The sequence below is a fragment of the Leucoraja erinacea genome, unplaced genomic scaffold, assembly GCF_028641065.1.
Source record: "Leucoraja erinacea ecotype New England unplaced genomic scaffold, Leri_hhj_1 Leri_619S, whole genome shotgun sequence".
NCBI classification, from domain to species: Eukaryota; Metazoa; Chordata; class Chondrichthyes; order Rajiformes; family Rajidae; genus Leucoraja; species Leucoraja erinaceus.
This window is the reverse complement of record NW_026576530.1, coordinates 48,868-70,308: the sequence shown is the minus strand read 5'-3', so window position 1 is coordinate 70,308 and position 21,441 is coordinate 48,868. Positions and strand designations below refer to the sequence as shown.

General features: G+C 49.4%; 1 protein-coding gene across 1 annotated transcript; it reads right to left on the bottom strand.

Annotated features, from left to right (window-relative positions):
• Window positions 1-4,182: 4,182 nt before the first annotated feature.
• Window positions 4,183-8,383, bottom strand: LOC129694314 (cystatin-F-like). Its single transcript, XM_055631018.1, has 3 exons — window positions 8,225-8,383; window positions 5,250-5,366; window positions 4,183-4,654 (listed from the first exon to the last, which is right to left on the bottom strand). Exons 1-3 carry the CDS (start codon window positions 8,372-8,374, stop codon window positions 4,577-4,579), a joined length of 345 nt encoding a protein of 114 aa, XP_055486993.1. The 5' UTR covers window positions 8,375-8,383; the 3' UTR covers window positions 4,183-4,576.
• Between the last annotated feature and the right edge of the window lie 13,058 nt (window positions 8,384-21,441).

The following is a 21,441-nucleotide window of genomic DNA, read 5'->3' as shown; positions in this document are numbered from 1 at the left end:
ACTTTCTACAGGGGCACCATAGAGAGTAGTCTGACCAGCTGCATCTCTGTCTGGTTTGGGGACTGTAAAGCCTCCGACTGGAAGTCCGTGCAGAGAGTGGTGAGGACGGCTGAAAAAATCATCGGGACTTCTCCCCCCTCAATCGGGGACATTGCATGCAAACGTTGCTTGGCTAAGACCAGCAGTATTATAAAAGATTCCACACATCTCCATCATGGACTGTTCACTCTGCTGCCCTCGGTCAAAAGATATCGTAGCATGAGGAGCAGAACGTCAAGTTTTTGCAACAGCTTCTTCCCACGAGCCATCAGACTCTTGAATGCCATGTAATGGGCCGCCACTATTATCTATTTTATCTTTTTATCCATTTAATCTTTTCGTTATTTTATGTTGCACGGGGAGCCAAATGCAACGATATTTTGTTCAGACTAGCATTTATTGATGTATTTCTGAATGACCACAAGGTGTTGATTGAATTGAATGGCCTGACTGTGGGCTGTAACTGCTACGGCCCTCATTGTGGTCAGTTGGGCTCCAGATCAAAGCCACAAAATGGCCTTGGAGCAAGCACAGGAACAGGCCTTCAGCCCACAATCTCCGTGCTGAACACGATACCAAGTTAAAACAATCTCTTTTGCTTGCACATGATCCATATCCCTCCATTCCCTGCATATCCATGTGCCATCTAAACGTCTCTTAAATGCCACTATGGCTCTATCTGCCTCCACCACCTACCCTGACATTGTATTCCACGCATCCACCACTCTCCATGTAAAAAGACTTGCCCTGCATATCTCCTTTAAACTTTGGAGAAAGTCCTAGTCTGCCCAACCTCTCCCAAATATCTCAGGCCCTCATGTTCTGGCAACATCCTTGTAAATCTTCTGAATCTGCACTTTTTCCAGTTTAACAACATCCTTCCTGTAGCAGGGTGAGCAAAACAGAACACAATACTTCAAATGTGGCCTCACCAATGTCTTATACAACTGCAACATGACCTCCCAACTTCTATACTCAATACTCGAACTGATGAAGGCCAATGTGTTGAAAGCCTCCTTGACCAACCTATCTATGTGTGCGGCCAATTTCAAGGAACCATGTACCTGCACTCTGAGATCCCTTTGCTCTACAACCTTCCCAGATCCCTGCTATGTCACTGGGATTCCCCTCCCCATGTTAGACTTGCCAAAATGCAACATCTTGTACTTATCTACCTGAACTCCATTACCCATCATTCTTCAGCCCACTCGCTAGGCCACAGGCTTCCCATTTTCACACATCCTGCTCACATTTTTCCCGTCGGCGATAAACATCTTCCCGTCACATTCCCACCTATATTTCCAAAGTTTTTATTTGTTTAAAGTTTTAAAAACAGCCTGAGATCTCACCCATTTTGAGTGACGTCACAAAGCACTGGCAAGGCAGAACGGAACACTCTGGGAGGGGGAGGCAACTCCAGCGCTCGCGGTGAATGAGGAGTGGCAGCGGCTGTCGGTGCCCGACGCCCAAAGCCCGGTGGGGAGGGTGATGCTGAAGCTGGTGTGAGGGCCGAACCTGGGGCTTGGGATGGGGCCGGGGCCGGGACGGAGAAAGAAGCCGCCGCTGGAACCAAGGACGAGCCTGGGTCTGGGGTCAGGGACGGGCCTGGAGATGAAGTCGGGGCCTGGACTGGAGCCCAGGTGGCGGCCAAGCTGACGGATGGAGTCTACAACCAAGGCCAGGCCGAGTATGAGAACTAGGCCTAGTTCAAGGCCCTGCCGCTGCTCTATGACCTCGGTAGAGTGAGGGGAGAAGGATGAAAGAAATGAGGAGGAGGGAGACGGGGTGGGGAATGGGGTGGTAGAGGAAGATGGGGAGGGGTGGGGGAGGGAGATGCCCCCTCCTTATCTACCCTCACTCCCACCCTCTCCCTCTCTACACCCCCCCCCCTCCCTCTCTACCCCCCCTCTCTCTCTCTAGGTATTGAAGAGGGAAGGTGAAGAGGATGAGGAGTGAGTTCTGGGGATGAGGAGAAATGAGTCGCGCCTTCACAGTTGGGGGCTATGCATGAGTGGTACAATATTGCGTTGGGGGAATGGGTAAGTGGTGGAATCTTGCGGCGGGTCTGCACTTTGTCCAGGATACTATTAAAAGTCTCATCTTGGATATATGTATATGTGTGTGTGTCTTCTGTGTCCTTCTACCTTCGTCAAAACGCCACACGCTAACGCATCAATGTTCACACATTATTAATCACATTAACCCCGTCAACAAAATAAACGGCTTCACTACATATTTCATGCTTTATTTCACAAGTTACAGCGTTTAAAAAATACCCCAAAGCAAGTTTTTAAACGGAAACTCTTTCAATCCGATTCCAAAGTTACATCACAAAGCCCCACAATAGAGGGGGGGGGCACCAGCTTCGAGTGACGTCAGTGGGAGGGCCACATTTAAATACGGGGGTTGCACGGAAGGTCATAAGGTCAAAGGGCGTGACGCATGTAGTCGCTGAAGCCTTCTGCAGTACCCCACACGCAACACGTACGTACTTACCTGTAAAAACCACCAACATCACTGCTGCTCATGGGCAGAGGGAACATACAAACGTTTTTCGTGACTGACTTGCGAAAGGGCAGCGTGCGGGCGGATTGAGGGCAGGTCCCGGCCCACGACCTCCTGGGGCTGGAGGGTGACTGAGCGCTCTGAACCGGAGCACGAAGGGACACTCAGACACCCAGTGTAGATGGTGGAAGGAGCGGATCCCTCGGGACAGCCCCCACTCACCAAATGCAAATTGGAGGAACAGCATCTCATATTTCGCTTGGGCAGCTGACAGCCCACCGGTATGACCTCTAACTTCAAGCAGTTCTAACTCTAACTTCCCTAACTTCAAGTAACGCCCCCCTCCCGTCCCAACCCCTTCCTAGTTGTACCAGCTTCAAATTCGACTTGTCGAGTCTCATTGTACTCATTTTCACCTGGGTCCACAGCTAACAATGGCGTTTCCTTTATCAATGCTACTTTTTTGCATATCTTTCATTCATTTGTTCTATATTTCTCTACATCAGCGTCTATGTCCCTCGTTTCCCTTATCCCCCACTCTCAGTCTGAAGAAGGGTTTTGACCCAAAACGTCATCTATTTCATTTCTGCTAAGTTGCTGTCTGACCCGCTGAGTTACTGCAGCTTTTTGTGTCTATCTTCTTGTCCACACTAATATTACGTGGGACTACCCTGCTGGAGATGTGATAGTTTTTCGGATCGTATCTCCAGTTGCTCTGCAGCCTAACATCGTGGAGCTGGAAGCCTTGCTCGACTTGGCTTTGAGCCCCCTGCAGGAACGTGGACTTACCATCAGAGCTGATCCCTTGCCCGGGATCGCTCCAACCGCGGCCATCGAGAGCTCGCAGTCTCGGGTAGAGACCGTGGTGTCAGTAGCTCCAACAACGCAAAAGGTTCGCCAGCCCCAACCCGGGATCTGATCGCCAGCGTGGGGGAGCTGAGATTCCCCCCCCCCCCCAATTGCAGGAGCTGATCGCCCCGATGTGGAGGGCCCACACGCCCCAGGTTACGTGAGGAAGGTCATCCCATCAACGGAAGGCTCGAGGCCCCCCGACCACGGGAGAACAAAGAATGGAAGAGATTGGACTTTGTTTTCGCCTCCATCACAGTGAGGAATGTGGAGGAGTCACTGTGGTGGATGTTTATGTTAAAATGTGTTTTGTGTGTTTTGTTGTTTTTTATTTGTACTTGGCAAATCAAATTCTTCATATGTTGCAAAACATACTTGGCCTATAAAGTATTATTGTATTGTATTGTATTGACTACTGGGCCAGTGGTGATATTTCCAGACCTCTCTGGACATTGCAAGAACCATCAATAGACCTACAAGAGATCTACAAGAGATCTACAAGAGATCTACAAGAACCTGGCAGAGTGAACCGTCACCCCACCACTCCCCCCTGTATCACCAGCGAACCTCCCAGTTCAGGTGCAACCCATCCCTCTTGTATAGATCAACTCTGCCTCCAGTAGAGTTGGTGCAGGGGAGGTTGTGGGCCTGGGTTAGAAGGCTCCAGCCACAGGGAGAGGTTGGACAGACTTGGATTGTTTTCTCTGGAATGCTGGGGCTTTGGGGGAGACTTGGTAGAAGTATATAAAATAATGAGGGACAAAGTTAGTGTAGACACAGCCATAGATAGGTTAGACAGTCAGAACCTTTCTCCCAGGATAGAAATGTCCAACACTAGAGGACATAGCTGTCAGGTTAGAGGAGGAAAGTGTTTTAGAATGGTGGAGGCCTTGAATCCATTCCCTGGGGTAGTGGGGCAGTCAGATACAACAGTGGTGGTTAAGAGGCTTTTAGATAGGCACAAGTAAGGTCAGGGAATGGATCATGTACAGATCAGTTCAACTTGACGTCATGTTGGGCACAGACATTGTGGGCCAAAGGGCCTCTTCCTGTGCTGTACTGTTGTATGTTGTATGTTGTATTATCTGCACCTTGTCTACACTAGTTTGCAGGATGATGATGTTGCTATTCTGGATGTACTATGTGGAGCAGTGGGTTAGAGGAACAACAAAGCCAAGGCGTTTCACAGGCATTTTATTGCGATCACGTGCCACTTCTGTGTGTATGGAGCAGCCCAGACGCCAGCGCGACACTCGTATTTCTGAAAGGGAAGCACGAGGAGATGAGTGGGAGGACAGATGCCTTGACGGACATGACACAGACATTGTCACACAGAACCTGTCTAACAATGGACAATGAAACCTTTCTGTTCATAATGTCTCAACACTCATTTACAGTCACACACCTGTACAGCATGGAAACAGGCCCTTCGGCCCGCCTTGTCCATGCCGACCAAGTTGACAAACTGGGTTAGTATTATTATTTGCCTCGAAACCCTTCATATTCATATATCTGTCCAAAGATATTTTAAAAGCTGTAATTCCATTTGCTTCTGTAGCTTCCCCTGGCAGCTCCTTCAGATACAGACTGCCCTCTGAATGCCCTGAGCTCCCACTTATACCTCTTCCCTTTCACATTAAACCTGTACCCTCTAGTTTTAGAATCCTCTACCCTGGGGAACAGACTGTGAGCGTTCACTTTATCCATGCCCCTCATGATCTTGTACACCTCAATAATGTCACCCCTCAGCCTCATACACTCCAAAGACGACTCAGCCTTCCCACCCTCTTCCTGTAACTCAAGTCTATCCAGCACAGGTTCAAACCAAAATTAATGCAAAGAAACGGTTTTACCACCTTAATCAGCGACGGGCTTGTTTGAAAGGAGCAGCGTTTGAAGTTGTATGGATGTTCCTTACGACAGACTGTTCTTCCGATATCAAAGTGTAGTAGATACTTCAGACCAGCAACAATCTTCAAAAGAAAAAAGTGGATGTTTCTGTTAACATAGAACAGTACAAGAACAGAGTCACTACGTAAACATAGAAACATAGAAAATAGGTGCAGGAGTAGGCCATTCGGCCCTTCGAGCCTGCACCGCCATTCAATATGATCATGGCTGATCATCCAACTCAGTATCCTGTGCCTACCTTCTTTCCATATCCCCTGATACCTTTAGCCACAAGGGCCACATCTAATTCCCTCTTAAATATAGCCAATGAACTGTGGCCTCAACTACCTTCTGTGGTAGAGAATTCCACAGATTCGCCACTCTCTGTGTAAAAAATGTTTTTCTCATCTCGGTCCTAAAAGACTTCCCCCTTATCCTTAAACTGTGACCCCTAGTTCTGTTCACCGTAGGCGCTGAACATGATGCCAAGACCATCCCTATCTCGGAACAAAGAACTGCAGATGCTGGTTAAGAAACAAAATGGCCCAAAGTGCTGGAGTAAATCAGCAGGTTGGGTCAGGTCCCTGGAGAACATGGACAGGTGACGTTCCAGGTTGAGGCCCATTCTTCAGCCTATCCACCCTCTCCCTGGACCACATCACCCCGATTCTGGCCTCTCTCCACTGGCTCCCTGTGCGGTTCCAAATAAATGTCAAGATCCTCCTTTATACCTACATAGCCCTTAATGGGGCTTGCCCCCCACCTACATCACCCACCACACCACCTCCAGGTCCCTCAGATCGGCCGACTTGGGGTTACTGAACAACCCGCGGTCTAGGCATAAGCTCAGGGGCGATCGCGCCTTTGCAGTTGCGGCTCCTAGACTGTGGAACAGCATCCCCCTTCCCATCAGAACTGCCCCCTCCATCGACTCCTTTAAGTTGAGACTTAAAACTCATCTCTATCTTTTCTTGGTGTCCTCTGAGCGAGGGCTATATGTTTGTAGTGATGTTTGTATTTAATTTATGAACCTCTAACGTTAGTACCTCCACCAATGTAAAGCACTTTGGTCAACGAGAGTTGTCTTTTAAATGTGCTATAGAAATATAAGTCACTTGACTTGACTTGACTTCATCAGACTGATTGTAGGAGGGTGGTGGGTGGGGGGACCAGAAAGGGGGGAGAAGCAGGGCGAGGGGGGTGAGGGGGCGAGGGGGGCGAGGGAGGGGGGGGGGGGGTGATAGGTAAATGGTTAGTAGGTCAGAGATAGGAAAGTAAGGTGTGAGACAGGTTTCGAGTCATATTCATACAGTTTGGAAACAGGCCCTTCGGCCCAACTTGCACAAACCAGCCAAGATGTCCCATCTGCACTAGTCCCACCTACTTGCATTTGGCCCATATTTTTCGAAACATTTCCTATCCATGTACCTCAAGCCTCCTCTGGCAGCTCGTTCCATATACCCACGTGTGAAAGCATTGCCCCTCAGGTTCCAATTAAATCTTTCCCCTCTCACCTTAAACCTCTGTTCCCTGGTTCCTGATGCCTCCACTCTGGGCAAGAGACTGTGCATTCACTTTATCCATTCCCCCCATGCTCATACACCTTAATAATATCATTCCTCATCCTCCTGTGCTCCAAGGCATCCTTGCCTACTCAACCGCTCCCTACAGCTCAGGCCCTCGAGTCCTGGCAACATCCTCGTAAATCATCTCTGCGCCCTTTTGCAGCTTCACAACATTTTTCCTTTAACAGGGTGACCAAAACTGAACACATTACTCCAAATATGGCCTCACTAATGTCTTATACAACTGTACGATACCATCCCAACTTCTGTACTCAATACTCTAACTGATGAAGGTCAAAGTGCCGAAAGCCTTCTTGACCACCCTATCTATATGTGTTGCCACTTTCAGGGAACAATGTACCTGCAGTCCTAGATCCCTCTGCTCTACAACACTCTCAGAGCCCTGCCATTCACTGTGAAAGTCCTGCCCTGATTTGACCAGAAAATGCAACATCTTGCCTGTCTCTGTATTAAATTGCATCCATCATTGCTCAGCCACCTGGCTAACTCATCTACTCAATATGCTCTACTTAGCATCCTCTGGCAAAGGGTGGATTTAAGACGTGATCTGGAAACTAGGCCATTATTTACATGGCTGTGGTTCTACAGGTGTGATTTGCATCAACTGGTTAGAAGTGCTCAGCTGCCTCTGATCAGTAAATAATATCTGGATATGTGGAGATCTGGAGTTCTGCCATTCTCAGCTTTCAGGGCAAGGTCGATATCCAAGTTAATCAGTGGAAGATTGAGGGGAAAACAATAACAGAGGCAGAATCAGGAAGGTGTCACAGTGAACTCAAGGAGAACAGGAATCTCCCATTAAACACAGAGTGCTGGAGGAACTATGCAGGCAGCATCTGTGGCGGGACTGGACAGGCGACGTTTCAGATCAGGACCCTTCTTCACACTTATCCTTCCTGCTTCCCTTCATAAATATGCTCCGCGGGTGCCGAAACTTGATCCCAGCTGCCTATACCTGTCCCATGCTTCCTTCTGAACCTGACCAGAGGCTCAATGTCTCTGGTCATCCAAGCTTCCTTACTCCCATCTCCTTGCCCTTCACTCTAACAGGGACATGCATGTCCTGCACACTTTTAAAAGCTGCCCAGTTCCCTGAATTCCCTTCAGCATTTCCTTAGTCTTTGGCAGTTCCGCTCGTGGAAAAGTGTTCTGACTGTCTGCCCTATCTATGCCTCGTGTAATTTTATGTATTTCTATTAGGTGTCCCCTCAAGCTCTGGCGTTCCAGAGAAAACAGTCTGAGTGTGTCCAACCTCTCCCTGTAGCTAATACCCTCTAGTCAAGGCACCACGCTGGTGAACCACCTGTGTAAAGGCTCCACATCCTGTAATGGGACCACAACGTCTCTCACCTCACCTGCACCTGTGCATCTAGCATCCTCTGGACTTTAAACAGGTAGACATCATTGGATGCGTTGTTGTATCTATAGACTGCAGCAAGTGTGGCATTTCGAACGGCGGGGTCGTCCACACTAATATTACTTGGCATTCCCGGGAAAAGGTCCATATCTCCAGACTGTTCTGAAACATTGCAAGAAACAACAACAGTGAGAGAGGGGGAGGAGCGATCTGCAAGTGAACGATTCCACTGCCATGACCGTCACTGCATCAGGGTCCTGAGCTCAGAGAATAACGACACAAGATGCAGGAAACATTCAGCCCAGCACAGTAACCAGCCAGACAAAGCGAGAGGATTCTACAACCAGAGGGCACAGGCTTAAGGTGAGAGGGGAGAGATAAACAAGGGACCACAGGGACAACTTTTTCACTTGAGGGAAGTCCATATCTAGAATGAGCTGCCAGAGGATGCTGTAGAAATGGATACAATTATGACTTTTGGTCAGATCTATGGATGGGAAAGGTTTAGATGGATATGGACTAAATGTAGGCAAATGGAACTAGCCCAGTAATGCCAACCTGGTTGCATGGCCAAGATGGGCCAAAGGGCCTGTTTCTGTGCTGTACAGCTCGATGACTCTAAAGGGCCTGTCGCACTGAGGCTATTTGTTAGGCGACTAAGCTGTCGCCACATGGTCGGCGGGGTATCACCTGTATGGTCGTGGGTAGTTTCCTCAGTCACCCAAAGAGTCGTAGTGTCTTTCTGGTCACCGCTGCATTTTCAACATAGTCAAACATTTTCGCCGACAGTTGACGACAGTGGGCTTGACGCCAAATGGTCGTAGCTTGACTTCTCCTGACGTAGGTGCTGATGTAGGTTGTCGCCAGGGTGACGTAGGCTGTTCCCGGTGCTGACCGGTGAATTCCATTGGCGACTACCTACGTCAACCTATGTCACACCTGGAGTACTGCGTACAGTTTTGGTCTCCAAATCTGAGGAAGGACATTATTGCCATAGAGGGAGTGCAGAGAAGGTTCACCAGACTGATTCCTGGGATGTCAGGACTGTCTTATGAAGAAAGACTGGATAGACTTGGTTTATACTCTCTAGAATTTAGGAGATTGAGAGGGGATCTTATAGAAACTTACAAAATTCTTAAGGGGTTGGACAGGCTAGATGCAGGAAGATTGCTCCCGATGTTGGGGAAGTCCAGGACAAGGGGTCACAGCTTAAGGATAAAGGGGAAATCCTTTAAAACCGAGATGAGAAGAACTTTTTTCACACAGAGTGGTGAATCTCTGGAACTCTCTGCCGCAGAGGGTAGTCGAGGCCAGTTCATTGGCTATATTTAAGAGGGAGTTAGATGTGGCCCTTGTGGCTAAGGGGATCAGAGGGTATGGAGAGAAGGCAGGTATGGGATACTGAGTTGGATGATCAGCCATGATCATATTGAATGGCGGTGCAGGCTCAAAGGGCCGAATGGCCTACTCCTGCACCTAATTTCTATGTTTCTATGTTTCTATGTTTCAACCGGCGACAGGTACCGGCCACTGAATTGTCTTCAGTTGTCATCAGTTGTAGCTGACAGGGTCTTAGCTTGTCGCGGGTGAACGTAGGTTGACTTTGGTTGTCGTCTACGTGGTCGCAGGTGGACGTCCTAATGGGTCGCCAGTTGGTGTAGCTGGACGTTGACTAGGTGGTAGGTTGTCGTAGACATTGTCGTAGACATTGTTGCAGGGGGGTCCAGTCACCGTTTTTTCAGCGACCTGCTACGACCATGACAGTCGCCAGCAGTTGCCGTGAAAATCGCCTGTGGCACAGGCCCTTAAAGAGTTAATATTTCAGATCGGTGCATCAGCTTTGAAACATCTGTCCACAGATGCTGACTGTTCTGAGCAATTTTGCATTATTTCAGATTTCCAACATCTGCATTGTTATTAATAATAATAGATTCTGGACTAATTTGTGGTCCTCTCTCCAGTGTGGGTGTGAAGGGACCCTATGTTGCTGTACGAGGGTCAGTCTGATGATCAGCACTCCTCAATCAGACACAACCATCACCAAAACTCAGCAAACATCCACAAATAATCTACAGGATTCAGCGACAATGACTGTGTCCCACGATCAGGCCCACTCACTCCCATCTAACCCAGCACGACCCCATTCACAGCAACAGATAATCTGCGTGGCATTGTAACATTGACCCCAATAGAACCGCCACAAGGCAGCCAGCATCATTGAAGACCCACACCACCCTGGCCACTCTCTCATCTCGCTGCTACCATCGGGAAGAAGGTACAGGAGCCTGAAAACCCTGACCTCCAGGTTCAAGAACAGCTTCTTCCCAGCAACCGTCAACTCTTGAACACTGCACAACGACTGTGATCTTCTATGGACCGTGTGGGTGGTCACACTACAGACTGCAATTTTTAAACCAGCAGCAAGCAGCAGAATTAGGCCATTTGGCCCATTGAGTCTACTCCGCCACTCGATCATGGCTGATCTACTCTCCCCTCTCAACCCCATTCTCCTGTCTACTCTCCGTAACCTTTAACCTCATCAACGGACAACGAGACTCAACAAGACGGCTTTGAAGCTGGTGCGACTTGGGTGGGGGAGGGATGAAGAGAGAGGGAATGCCGGGATTACTTGAAATCAATAGAATTGTCATTTGAACCCCATTGAGGTTCAAACAAAATGCTGTTTCTGCAGTCACAATTTACACAAACAGCCATCACAGCGCATCTCCTCCTCGCTGTGATGGAAGGCAAAGACTTATCTCTCTCCTGCACTTCCCATTCCCCTCCCGATGTCAGAGTCAAAGCCCCCGGCGGGCGATGGTAAGTGTCCCGCGGCCATTAACGCTGCGCCGGGTGATGCAAGGCCACGCTCCGAGTCTTGTTGTTGGGGCCCCCGGCGGATGCTAGCAAAGTCCCGCAGCCGTTGAAGCCACGCCGGGCGGTGATGTAAGGTCCCGCTCCAGGTACTCTTCAACCCCGCAACTCGGGCGGGAGAAGTCGCCGTTGCGGAAGCCCCTGAAAAGCGGCCTCCCAGCAGGGACCCGCGGGCTCCCGGTGTCATTGTCCACCAGACCTGCGGTTGGAGCCTCCGAATCCCCGGGGTCGGGTCGCAGCCGAGCGCCACCACAGCTCCTCCTGCTCCGAACTCGGCCAGCTCCGCGATGGTGAGTAGGTCCGCAGCTCCGTGACTGGAGCCCCAGGTCGTTCCTGCTGGAGGCCGCTCCACGGTGCTAGGCCCCAACGACACCGGAGACCCGACAGGGAAAAGGTCGGGTTCTCCGTGCAGGGGATAGATTTTTAAAGTTTCCCCCACACCCCCACCCCCCACACACATACACATACACAAAAAAATAAAATAAAAACTACATTCAAACGAGACAAAAAATAATAAAAAGACAGACGGACTGCAGAGGTCGCTGCGACGTGAGTCTCGCCGCCCACACACTTTCTGTGCTGTGTGACTCTGTGAAAATGACAGAACAGTGTGAAGCATTAGGCTGTGGGTCAGTGGGGATATATAGACAATAGGTGCAGGAGTAGGCCATTTGGTCCTTCGAGCCAGCACCGCCATTCAATGTGATCATGGCTGATCATCCATAATCAGTACCCTGTTCCTGCCTTCTCTCCATATCCCTTAACTCCACTATACATAAGAGTATCTAACTCTCTCTTTAAAGCATTCAGAGAACCTGCCTCCACCGCCCTCAGAGGCAGAAAATCCACAGACTCACCACTCTCTGTGTGAAAAAGTTTTTCCTCATCTCCGTTCTAAATGGCTTACTCCTTATTCTTAAACTGTGGCCCCTGGTTCTGGACTCCCCCAACATCGGGAACATGTTTCCTGCCTCTAGCGTGTCCAAACCCTTTGTACTCTTATATGTTTCAATACGTTTTCCTCTCATCCTTCTAAACTCCATAGTGTACAAGCCCAGCCGCTCCACTCTCTCAGCATATGACAGTCCCGCCATCCCGGGAATTAACCTTGTAAAGCTACGCTGCACCCCCTAAATAGCAAAAATATCCTTCCTCAAGTTTGGAGACCAAAACTGCACACAATACTCCAGGTGTGGTCTCACTAGGGCTCTGTACAACTGCAGAAGGACCTCTTGTTATCAAGTCCAACATGCCATTCGCTTTCTTCACTGCCTGCTGTACCTGCATGCTTACTTTCAGTGACTGATGAACAAGGGCCCACATATCCCATTGTACTACCACTTTTCCCAACTTGACTCCATTTTGATAATAATCTGCCTTCCTGTTTTTGCCACCAAAGTGGATAACCTCACATTTATCCACATTAAATTGCATCTGCCATGCATCTGCCCACTCACCCAACCTGTCCAAGGCACCCTGCATTCTCATAGCATCTTCCGCACAGTTCACACTGCCACCCAGCTTTGTGTCATCTGCAAATTTGCTAATGTTACTTGTAATCCCTTCATTCGAATCATTGATGTATATTGTAAATAGCTGCGGTCCCAGCACCGAGCCTTGCGGTACCTCACTAGTCACTGCCTGCCATTCTGAAAGGGACCCATTAATCCCTACTCTTTGTTTCCTGTCTGCCAACCAGTTTTCTATCCATGTCAGCACCCTACCCCCAATAACATGTGCTCTAGTTTTGCCCACTAATCTCCTATGTGGGACCTCATCAAATGCTTTCTGAAAGTCCAGGTACACTACATCCACTGGCTCTCCCTTGTCCATTTTCCTAGTTACATCTTCAAAAAATTCCAGATGTTTAGTCAAGCATAATTTTCCCTTCGTGAATCCATGCTGACTTGGACCGATCCTGTTACTGATAGCTATGTGTGGGGATATATAAATATTCACTTTGGAATCACGTACAATCCTGAGATATTATACCGAGTCCCTTTGGCCACAACGTTTAATGTAGCCAAAGGGATAATGTGGATAAGTGGTTATCCACTTTGGTGGCAAAAACAGGAAAGTAGACTATTATCTGAATGGTGGCCGATTAGGAGAAGGGGAGATGTAACGAGACCTGGGTGTCATGGTACACCAGTCATTGAAAGTAGGCCAGGTGAAGCAGGCAGTGAAGAAAGTGAATGGTATGTTAGCATTCATAGCAAAAGGATTTGAGAATAAGAGCAGGGAGGTTCTACTGCAGTTGTACAGGGTCTTGGTGAGACCACATCTGGAGTATTGCGTACAGTTTTGGTCTCCTAATCTGAGGAAAGACATTCTTGCCATAGAGGGAGTACAGAGAAGGTTCACCAGACTGATTCCTGGGATGGCAGGCCTTTCATATGAAGAAAGATTGGATAGACTCGGCTTGTACTCGCTAGAATTTAGAAGATTGAGGGGGGATCTTATAGAAACTTACAAATGTCTTAAGGGGTTGGACAGGCTAGATGCAAGAAGATTGTTCCCAATGATGGGGAAGTCTAGAACAAGGGGTCACAGTTTAAGGATAAGAGGGAAATCTTTTAGGACCGAGATGAGGAAAACATTTTTCACACAGAGAGTGGTAAATCTCTGGAATTCACTGCCACATGAAGGTAGTTGAGGCCAGTTCATTGGCTATATTTAAGAGGGAGTTAGATGTGGCGCTTGTGGCTAAAGGGATCAGGGGGTATGGAGAAAAGGCAGGTACAGGATACTGAGTTAGATGATCAGCCATGATCATATTGAATGGCCGAATGGCCTACTCCTGCACCTATTTTCTATGTTTCTATATTTCTATGTTTCTATGTAATGTTTATGCTGTACACATAAACTCAGATCAAAGTTCAGAACCATCAAGGTAAACTAAACTGAACGATACCCCCTATCAGCTGACCATAATATCCTCTGCCCATTCCCTCCATGATGAGTGGATTAGCATATGATGAGCATTTGTCGGCACTGGGCCTGTACTCGCTGGAGCTTAGAAGGTTGAGGGGGAAGACCTCATTGAAACGCACAGAATAGTGAAAGGCTTGGATAGAGTGGATGTGGAAAGGCTGTTCCCACTAGTGGGAGAGTCTAGGACCAGAGGTCACAGCCTCAGAATTAAAGCACCATTCTTTGCCACAGAAGGCAGTGGAGGCCGTCAATGAATATTTTTAAGACATAGATAGATTCTTGATTAATACGGATGCCAGAGGTTACGGGGAGAAGGCAGGAGATTGGGGTTAAGAGGGAGATAGATCAGCCATGATTGAATGGCGGAGTAGACTTGATGGGCTGATTGGCCTACTCCTGCTGCCATCACATGAATAGATGCTGCCTGACCCGCTGAGTTCCTCCACAATTTGTGTTTGCTCAAGATTCCAGCACCTGCTGTTCCTTGTGTCTGCAGTTAGGCCATTCAGCCTAGGGCAGCGGAAATTGTAACTGCAGATCGGATTAAAGGAATTATGTAAGAAGGGATGGCAGATGACAGTTTAAACCAAAGATAGACACAAAAAGCTGGAGTAACTCAGCAGAACGGGCAATATCTCTGGAGAGAAGGAATGGTGACGTTTTGTAGTGTGAAGAAGGGTCTCGACCCGAAACGTCGCCCATTCCTTCTCTCCAGAGATGCTGCCTGTCCCGCTGAGTTACTCCAGCATTTTTGTGTCTGTTTTTGAATGAAAGAATGTTTGTAAACTTGGCTCAGTGGAAGCAACAGACCTGTGGTTAGGAGGAGGAAGTGTGTTCAGTTAGTGTGGGGGTGATGATGAGAGAGGCTTAGAGCAGGGGGCTGGGAGGTGACTGAGAGATGGCAGAACTGACTGCCTCCCCCCCTCCCCGTCTGCTCACCCCCCCCCCCCCCCCCCCCCCACCCGTCTCCTCCCACTCCCGCCTCCTCCGACAAGCTGTGCAACGTTCTGTTCCACACACCACCTCTTCACCAGAATTTCTGCTCCTCTCTGGGCTCCAGCCTGATGGTCCAGTCACTTGTGCCACTGGTTCTGGGCTCAGGGTGGGGAGATGGACTTTGTCATGTCAGGGTCAGAAACAGGCCGTGTTCAAGAAGGAACTGCAGATGCTGGAAAATCGAAGGTACACAAAAATGCTGGAGAAACCCAGCGGGTGCAGCAGCATCTGTGGAGCAAAGGAAATAGGCAACATTTCGGGCCGGAACCCTTCTTCACACTGATAGGGGGTGGCAGGGAGAAGGAAGGAAAAAGGAGGAGGAGGACCCGGGAGCTGATGGATGGGAGGAGACAGCCCGAGGGCTGAGGAAGGGGAGGAGACAGCAAGGGATAACAAAATTGGGAGAATTCAATGTTCATGCCCACAGTCTGCATCCTGCGGGCATGAACAGTGAATTCTCCTAATTCCATAGATGCTGCTGCACCCGCTGAGTTTCTCCAGCAATTTTGTGTACCTCAGAAACAGGAACCTTCAGCCCATCCCATCGATGCTGGCCATCACACACCCAACAAAACATCCCATTTACTTCCCTGCATCAACTATAATCTGTAGGAAACCACACACCACCAGACTCAGGAACAGCTTCTTCCCCTCTGTGTTCAGGCTTCTGCATGGTCCTACCATAAGCTAGGGTACTGTCCGATTCACCTCTACCTCATTGCGGACATTGGACTTTGTTGGACATATGATACTATGGTGATTGGCGTCAGCAACAATGATGAGTCGGCCTATAGGGAGGATGTCCAGCACTTAGCAGCATGGTGCGCTGACAACAACCTGGCCCTTAACTCCAAGAAGACCAAGGAGCTCATTGTAGACTTCAGGAAGTCCAGAGGCGGCACGCACACCCCCATCCACATTAACGGGACGGAGGTGGAACGTGTTTCTAGCTTCAGGTTCCTGGGAGTCAACATCTCCGATGACCTCTCTTGGACCCACAATACCTCTACTCTGATCAAGAAGGCTCACCAGCATCTCTTCTTCCTGAGGAGACTAAAGAAGGTCCATCTGTCTCCTCAGATCCTGGTGAACTTCTACCGCTGCACCATCGAGAGCATCCTTACCAACTGCATCACAGTATGGTATGGCAACTGCTCTGTCTCCGACCGGAAAGCATTGCAGAGGGTGATGAAAATTGCCCAACGCATCACCGGTTCCTCGCTCCCCTCCATTGAGTCTGTCCAAAGCAAGCGTTGTCTGCGGAGGGCGCTCAGCATCGCCAAGGGCTGCTCTCACCCCAACCACAGACTGTTTACCCTCCTACCATCCAGGAGGCGCTACAGGTCTCTCCGTTGCCGGTCCAACAGGTCCAGGAACAGCTTCTTCCCTGCGGCTGTTACACTACTCAACAACGTACCTCGGTGATTGCCAATCACCCCCTCCCGGACACTCCTTCCCCCAGTGAATGATCTCCCCCCCCCCCCCCCCCCAAAAAAAAATTGCACTGCTGCTACTGTATATACATATATACATGTTACTGTTCCATTATTCTATGCTCGCACCTCTGGGTGAGATGCTAACTGCATTTTGGTGTCTCTGTACTTGTACACTGCACAATGGCAATAAAGTTTGAATCTGGTCTCTGGAACTGGTGCGCTACAATGCTGAGAACTATATTCTGCACTCTGTATCTTCCCCTTTGTTCTATTTTACTGTTCTTGCCATAGAGGGAGTACAGAGAAGGTTCACCAGACTGATTCCTGGGATGTCAGGTCTTTCATATGAAGAAAGACTGGATAGACTCGGCTTGTACACGCTGGAGTTTAGAAGATTGAGGGGGGATCTTATAGAAACTTACAAAATTCTTAAGGGGTTGGACAGGCTAGATGCAGGAAGATTGTTCCCAATGTTGGGGAAGTCCAGAACAAGGGGTCACAGTTTAAGGATAAGGAGGAAGTCTTTTATGACCGAGATGAGAAAAACATTTTTCACACAGAGAGTGGTGAATCTGTGGAATTCTCTGCCACAGAAGGTAGTTGAGGCCAGTTCATTGGCTATATTTAAGAGAGAGTTAGATGTGGCCCTTGTGGCTAAAGGGATCAGGGGGCATGGAGAGAAGGCAGGGATGGGATACTGAGTTGGATGATCAGACATGATCATATTGAATGGCGGTGCAGGCCCGAAGGGCCGAATGGCCTACTCCTGCACCTATTTTCTATGTTTCTGTGTCTGTGGATGTGCAGGGAATGGAGTGATATGGGTTATGTGCAGGGAGATATGAGTGGGACTTGGCATCATGTTCGGCACAGACATTGTGGGCTGAATGGCCTGTTCCTGTGCTGTACTGCTCTATAATTCTATGTATATCTGATCTGTTTGCATGACATGCAGAACAAACCTCGACACACACGACAATGATAAACCTCAACATCTTCCCAATCCCCAGCATCTTACCCACCCCAACGTGACCGGCTGGGGATCTCAAGAGGGAGCAGCGTGTTGCTTTTGTGTTGAAGAGTGCAATTTAATATTTCCAAAACTCTCTCTAAATGAGCAGCGACATTTCTGCTGGAGGCAGACGGGCGCAAGGAACTGCAGGTGTTGGAAACTTCAACCACACAAAAAGACAATGTGCTGGAGGAACACAGCGGGTCAGTTAGCATCTGTGGAGGGGATGGACAGACGACGTTTCAGGTTCATCAGATTGCCTATTCCATCCCGACCCGCTGAGTTCCACCAGAACGCAATGTTTTTGCTTCATCAGACGAGGGGGGGAGAGAGAGAGAGAGAGAGAGAGAGAGAGATCTGGAACCCGGGACATCCAGCACAAGCAGTTGCATAAGGGTCACCGTTTAAATAAAGATCAGCAGAAACCACATCCTCCCAGAGAGAGAGAGAGAGAGAGAGAGAGAGAAAGAAAGGGAAAGAGAGAGATAGAAAGATAATCTACTGACAGAATGCCACTTCTCACAGTCATAGTTGCAGTGGAAACAATCCATTCGCCCCAACTCACACATGCCGCCCAACATGCCCCATCCACACTGGTACCACTGCCTGTATTTGGTTCACATGCTTCAAACCTTCCCTATCCATGTATCTGTTAAAACGACCTACAAATGCTGTTATAGTCCCCGCCTCAACTACTTCCTCTGGCAGCTCGTTCCACACACCCACCACAGATAGACACACAAAGCTGGAGTAACTCAGCTAGTCAGGCAGCATCTCTGGGGAAAAGGAGTAGGTGACATTTCGGGTGAGTTACTCCAGCTTTGTGTGTGTATCTTTGGTTTAAACCAGCATCTGTAGCTCCTTCCTACACCACGCACCCACCACCCTCTGTGTGGAAAAGTTGCCCCTCGGGTTCCTATTAAACCTTTCCCATCTGACATTAACCCCATGTTCTCTGGTCATTGAGTCCCCTCACTCTGGGTGAAAGACTAGCTGCGGACCCGGTGCGGACAACTTGATTACTGCATCACCCCACAAGCAGCAAATGCAGTCACTTCCACCGAAACACTAATGAAGGCCAGACTCAGGCCGTGAAGGTCAGTCACAGGTGCTGTAGATGAAGCCACAAGCATCAGATACTTGCCATGTGAAGGGGCTGGAACACAGAGCAGACGCACGGTGAGCAGTATCACATCCAACACGACACCCATGCTGTCCGCGGGGACGGAACTCACCCTCTCCTCCCGCACGTCCCGGCACTTTATGTGGGCGAGTCTGGCTGACTGGCAGCCTGTGTCTCACCCAATGGAGGCATCACAATGAGGTGGGACGGGCTGCTAGTTGTGGTGTAGGAGCGTGTGGTTTAGAGAGAGAGAGAGGGAGAGAGGGAGGGAGAGGGGGGTGGGAGATTGCAACCTTCACGTGTTCCGCCCCGTTTTGACTAATGCAATCAACTCGATGTGCACAAACGGAAGATCAAATAGAACAAGTTGTCCAACAACTTTAGGCTGTGCACGCCATACGCAAGATGAAGAGAGGGAGAGAGAGGGGAGAGAGAGAGGAGAGGGGGGAGGGGGAGAGAGGGAGGGAGAGAGAGGGAGGGAGGGAGAGAGGGGGGGAGAGAGAGAGGGAGAGGGAGAGGGAGAGGGAGGGAGAGAGAGAGAGAGGGAGAGGGAGGGAGGGGAGAGAGAGAGAGAGAGGGAGGAGAGAGAGAGGGAGAGGGAGGGAGAGAGAGAGGGAGGGGGGCAAGGAGAGAGGGAGGGAGAGAAGGAGGGGGGAGGGAGAGAGAGGGAGGGAGAGGGAAGGAAGGGAGAGAGGGAGAGGGAGAGGGGGGAGAGAGAGAGAGGGAGAGAGAGGGAGAGGGAGGGAGAGAGGGAGAGAGAAAGAGAGAGAGGGAGGGAGAGAAGGAGGGAGGGAGAGAGAGGGAGGAAAAATAGAGGGAGGGGGAGAGAGAGAGGTCCCAGTGTATGCTGTATTGTCCACGCTCCACTCAGTAGGTTCCCTGCTCTGCTTCTCTTTACATTGAACTGAAGACCAATGTTGGAACCGGGAACTGCAGACGCTGGTTGACAAAAAAATCACAAAGTGCTGGAGTAACTCAGCGGGTCTGGCAGCATCGCTGGAGAACATGGATAAGGGATGTTTTTGGGTCTGAAAAAGGGTCCCGACTCAAAACGTCACCTATCCATGTTGTCCATTGACCTGACCTGACCTGCTGTGTAAATCTAGCACTCTGTGTCATTTTGTGTATTAACCAAGCATGTGTTTGTTACATGAAATAACTAACGTACACTCCAAGTATGGATATCAACTAGAGTGACAGGGGGGGGGTGGGGCAGAGTAGGAATGAACTGCAGATGCTGGTTTACACCGAAGATAGACACGAAATGCTGGAAGAACTCAGCGGGACAGACAGCATCTCTGGAGGGACGGATTGGGTGACGTTTGGAGTCAAGAGAGTCTGGAGGAAGGTCTCGGCCCGAGACGTCACCCATTCCTTCTTGGCAGGAAGGTGGGATCCAATGCAGGACTGCGGCAGGTGAGAGGCTGGAAGTCAGTGCGCAGAGTGGTGGAAGAAACTTCAGTGGCAGAAAGCGAGGAAGGATTGTGGGATGGGATTGCATTTATTTGAATGCGAGCGAGCAGATGGGTCAGGCAGATGAACTCAGGGTGTGTATAGGTACATGCGACGCATGTTTTAGCCATCTCCTGCGTTTGCACTTTCCCTTGCAACCACAAGAGATGCTACACGTGTCGCTTTACCTCCCCCTCGACTCCATTCAAGGACCCGAGCAGTCGTTCCAGGCGCGACAGAGGTTCACCTGCATCTCCTCCAACCTCATCTATTGCATCTGCTGCTCTAGATATCAGCTGATCTACATTCTCAATTCTTATTCTTAAACTGTGGCCCCTGGTTCTGGACTTCCCCCAACATCGGGAACAACCTACTGTTGACCCCATGACCTCTATAGGGTATCAACTGTCATGTCGAACACAAGACTCTAAAACCCAAGGTTTAGTACAACTTCATCTTTATTAACACTCAAGTAACTAAAACATGCATGCAAACACTTGGCTTCTAATAACTTCTCTTTTACTCTACTATTTCAACTTGTCACTTCTTAAACTAAATCACCAAACTCATGACTTGGTGTCAGACATTACCCGTATGAATGAATAGGCCAGGTTCACTGTTGGTAGGGGGCCCTTCTTCTTGCGATGGTTGTCGCTGCTGATGTCTTGGACTGCATTCTTTTAGACTAATTCTTCTTCCATCTTCGATAGGAAGCCTTTGTCCTAACCCAAGGCTCTCCTGACTTTACAGTGAATCAATTCAAGTTGGCACTCCTCCAAGAGCTGAATAAACAAAACACATCTTTGTTCTTTATTAGGCTGGAGGGTTCTTAATTACATTGCCTGTCTCATTGCATCTCCTTCTCGTTATATTTATTTTGCACAATGTCCGTTCCAGGCACCTCATCTTCTCAAGGCCGTACTGTCCTAGCCGTGACGTTACCCTCATTTCTGCTCCCACCACATGTCAATGACATGACCGTTTCCACTGCCTTGTTCTCCTAGCTCCAGCATTTCCCTCTGTCTCAAGCTAGTTGCATCCTCCCAAAGCCTGTCGGGATATACTACTGATCCCAAGGTGGTGCATCTTAAGGGCCTGTCCCACTTACGTGTCCTTGGCACGCAAATTACACGACCTCGTGGTCGCGTTGAGGCGCACGGGCATCATGTGGCCGCGCGGGGCTGGTCCCACTGAGAAGCGCGGAGGGGTATGTAGTTGTGCGCGACATCGCGCGTGGCTCTGAAAGTTTTGTAGCGAACGAAGGCAGCGGGCAGTCGATGGCCGCACAGCAGTCGCCTGCCTGCTCCTTTTCCGGGGTTACGTCCGAGCTTGCGTGTCCCTAGAAAGGGAACACGCAGTGTCCATGGGGACTGTGGAGGCCTTCTGTG

Bases quoted from the DNA above. Each gene is read 5' to 3' on its own strand.
- LOC129694314 (XM_055631018.1), bottom strand. From the start codon at position 8,374: ATGGACCTTTTCCCGGGAATGCCAAGTAATATTAGTGTGGACGACCCC. The intron at 5,367-8,224 runs GTGAGGTGAGAG...TTTCTTTTGAAG, and splicing joins TGCTAGATGCACAGGTGCAG to ATTGTTGCTGGTCTGAAGTA. The intron at 4,655-5,249 runs GTGGTAAAACCG...CTTCCCTTTCAG, and splicing joins CAAGCCCGTCGCTGATTAAG to AAATACGAGTGTCGCGCTGG.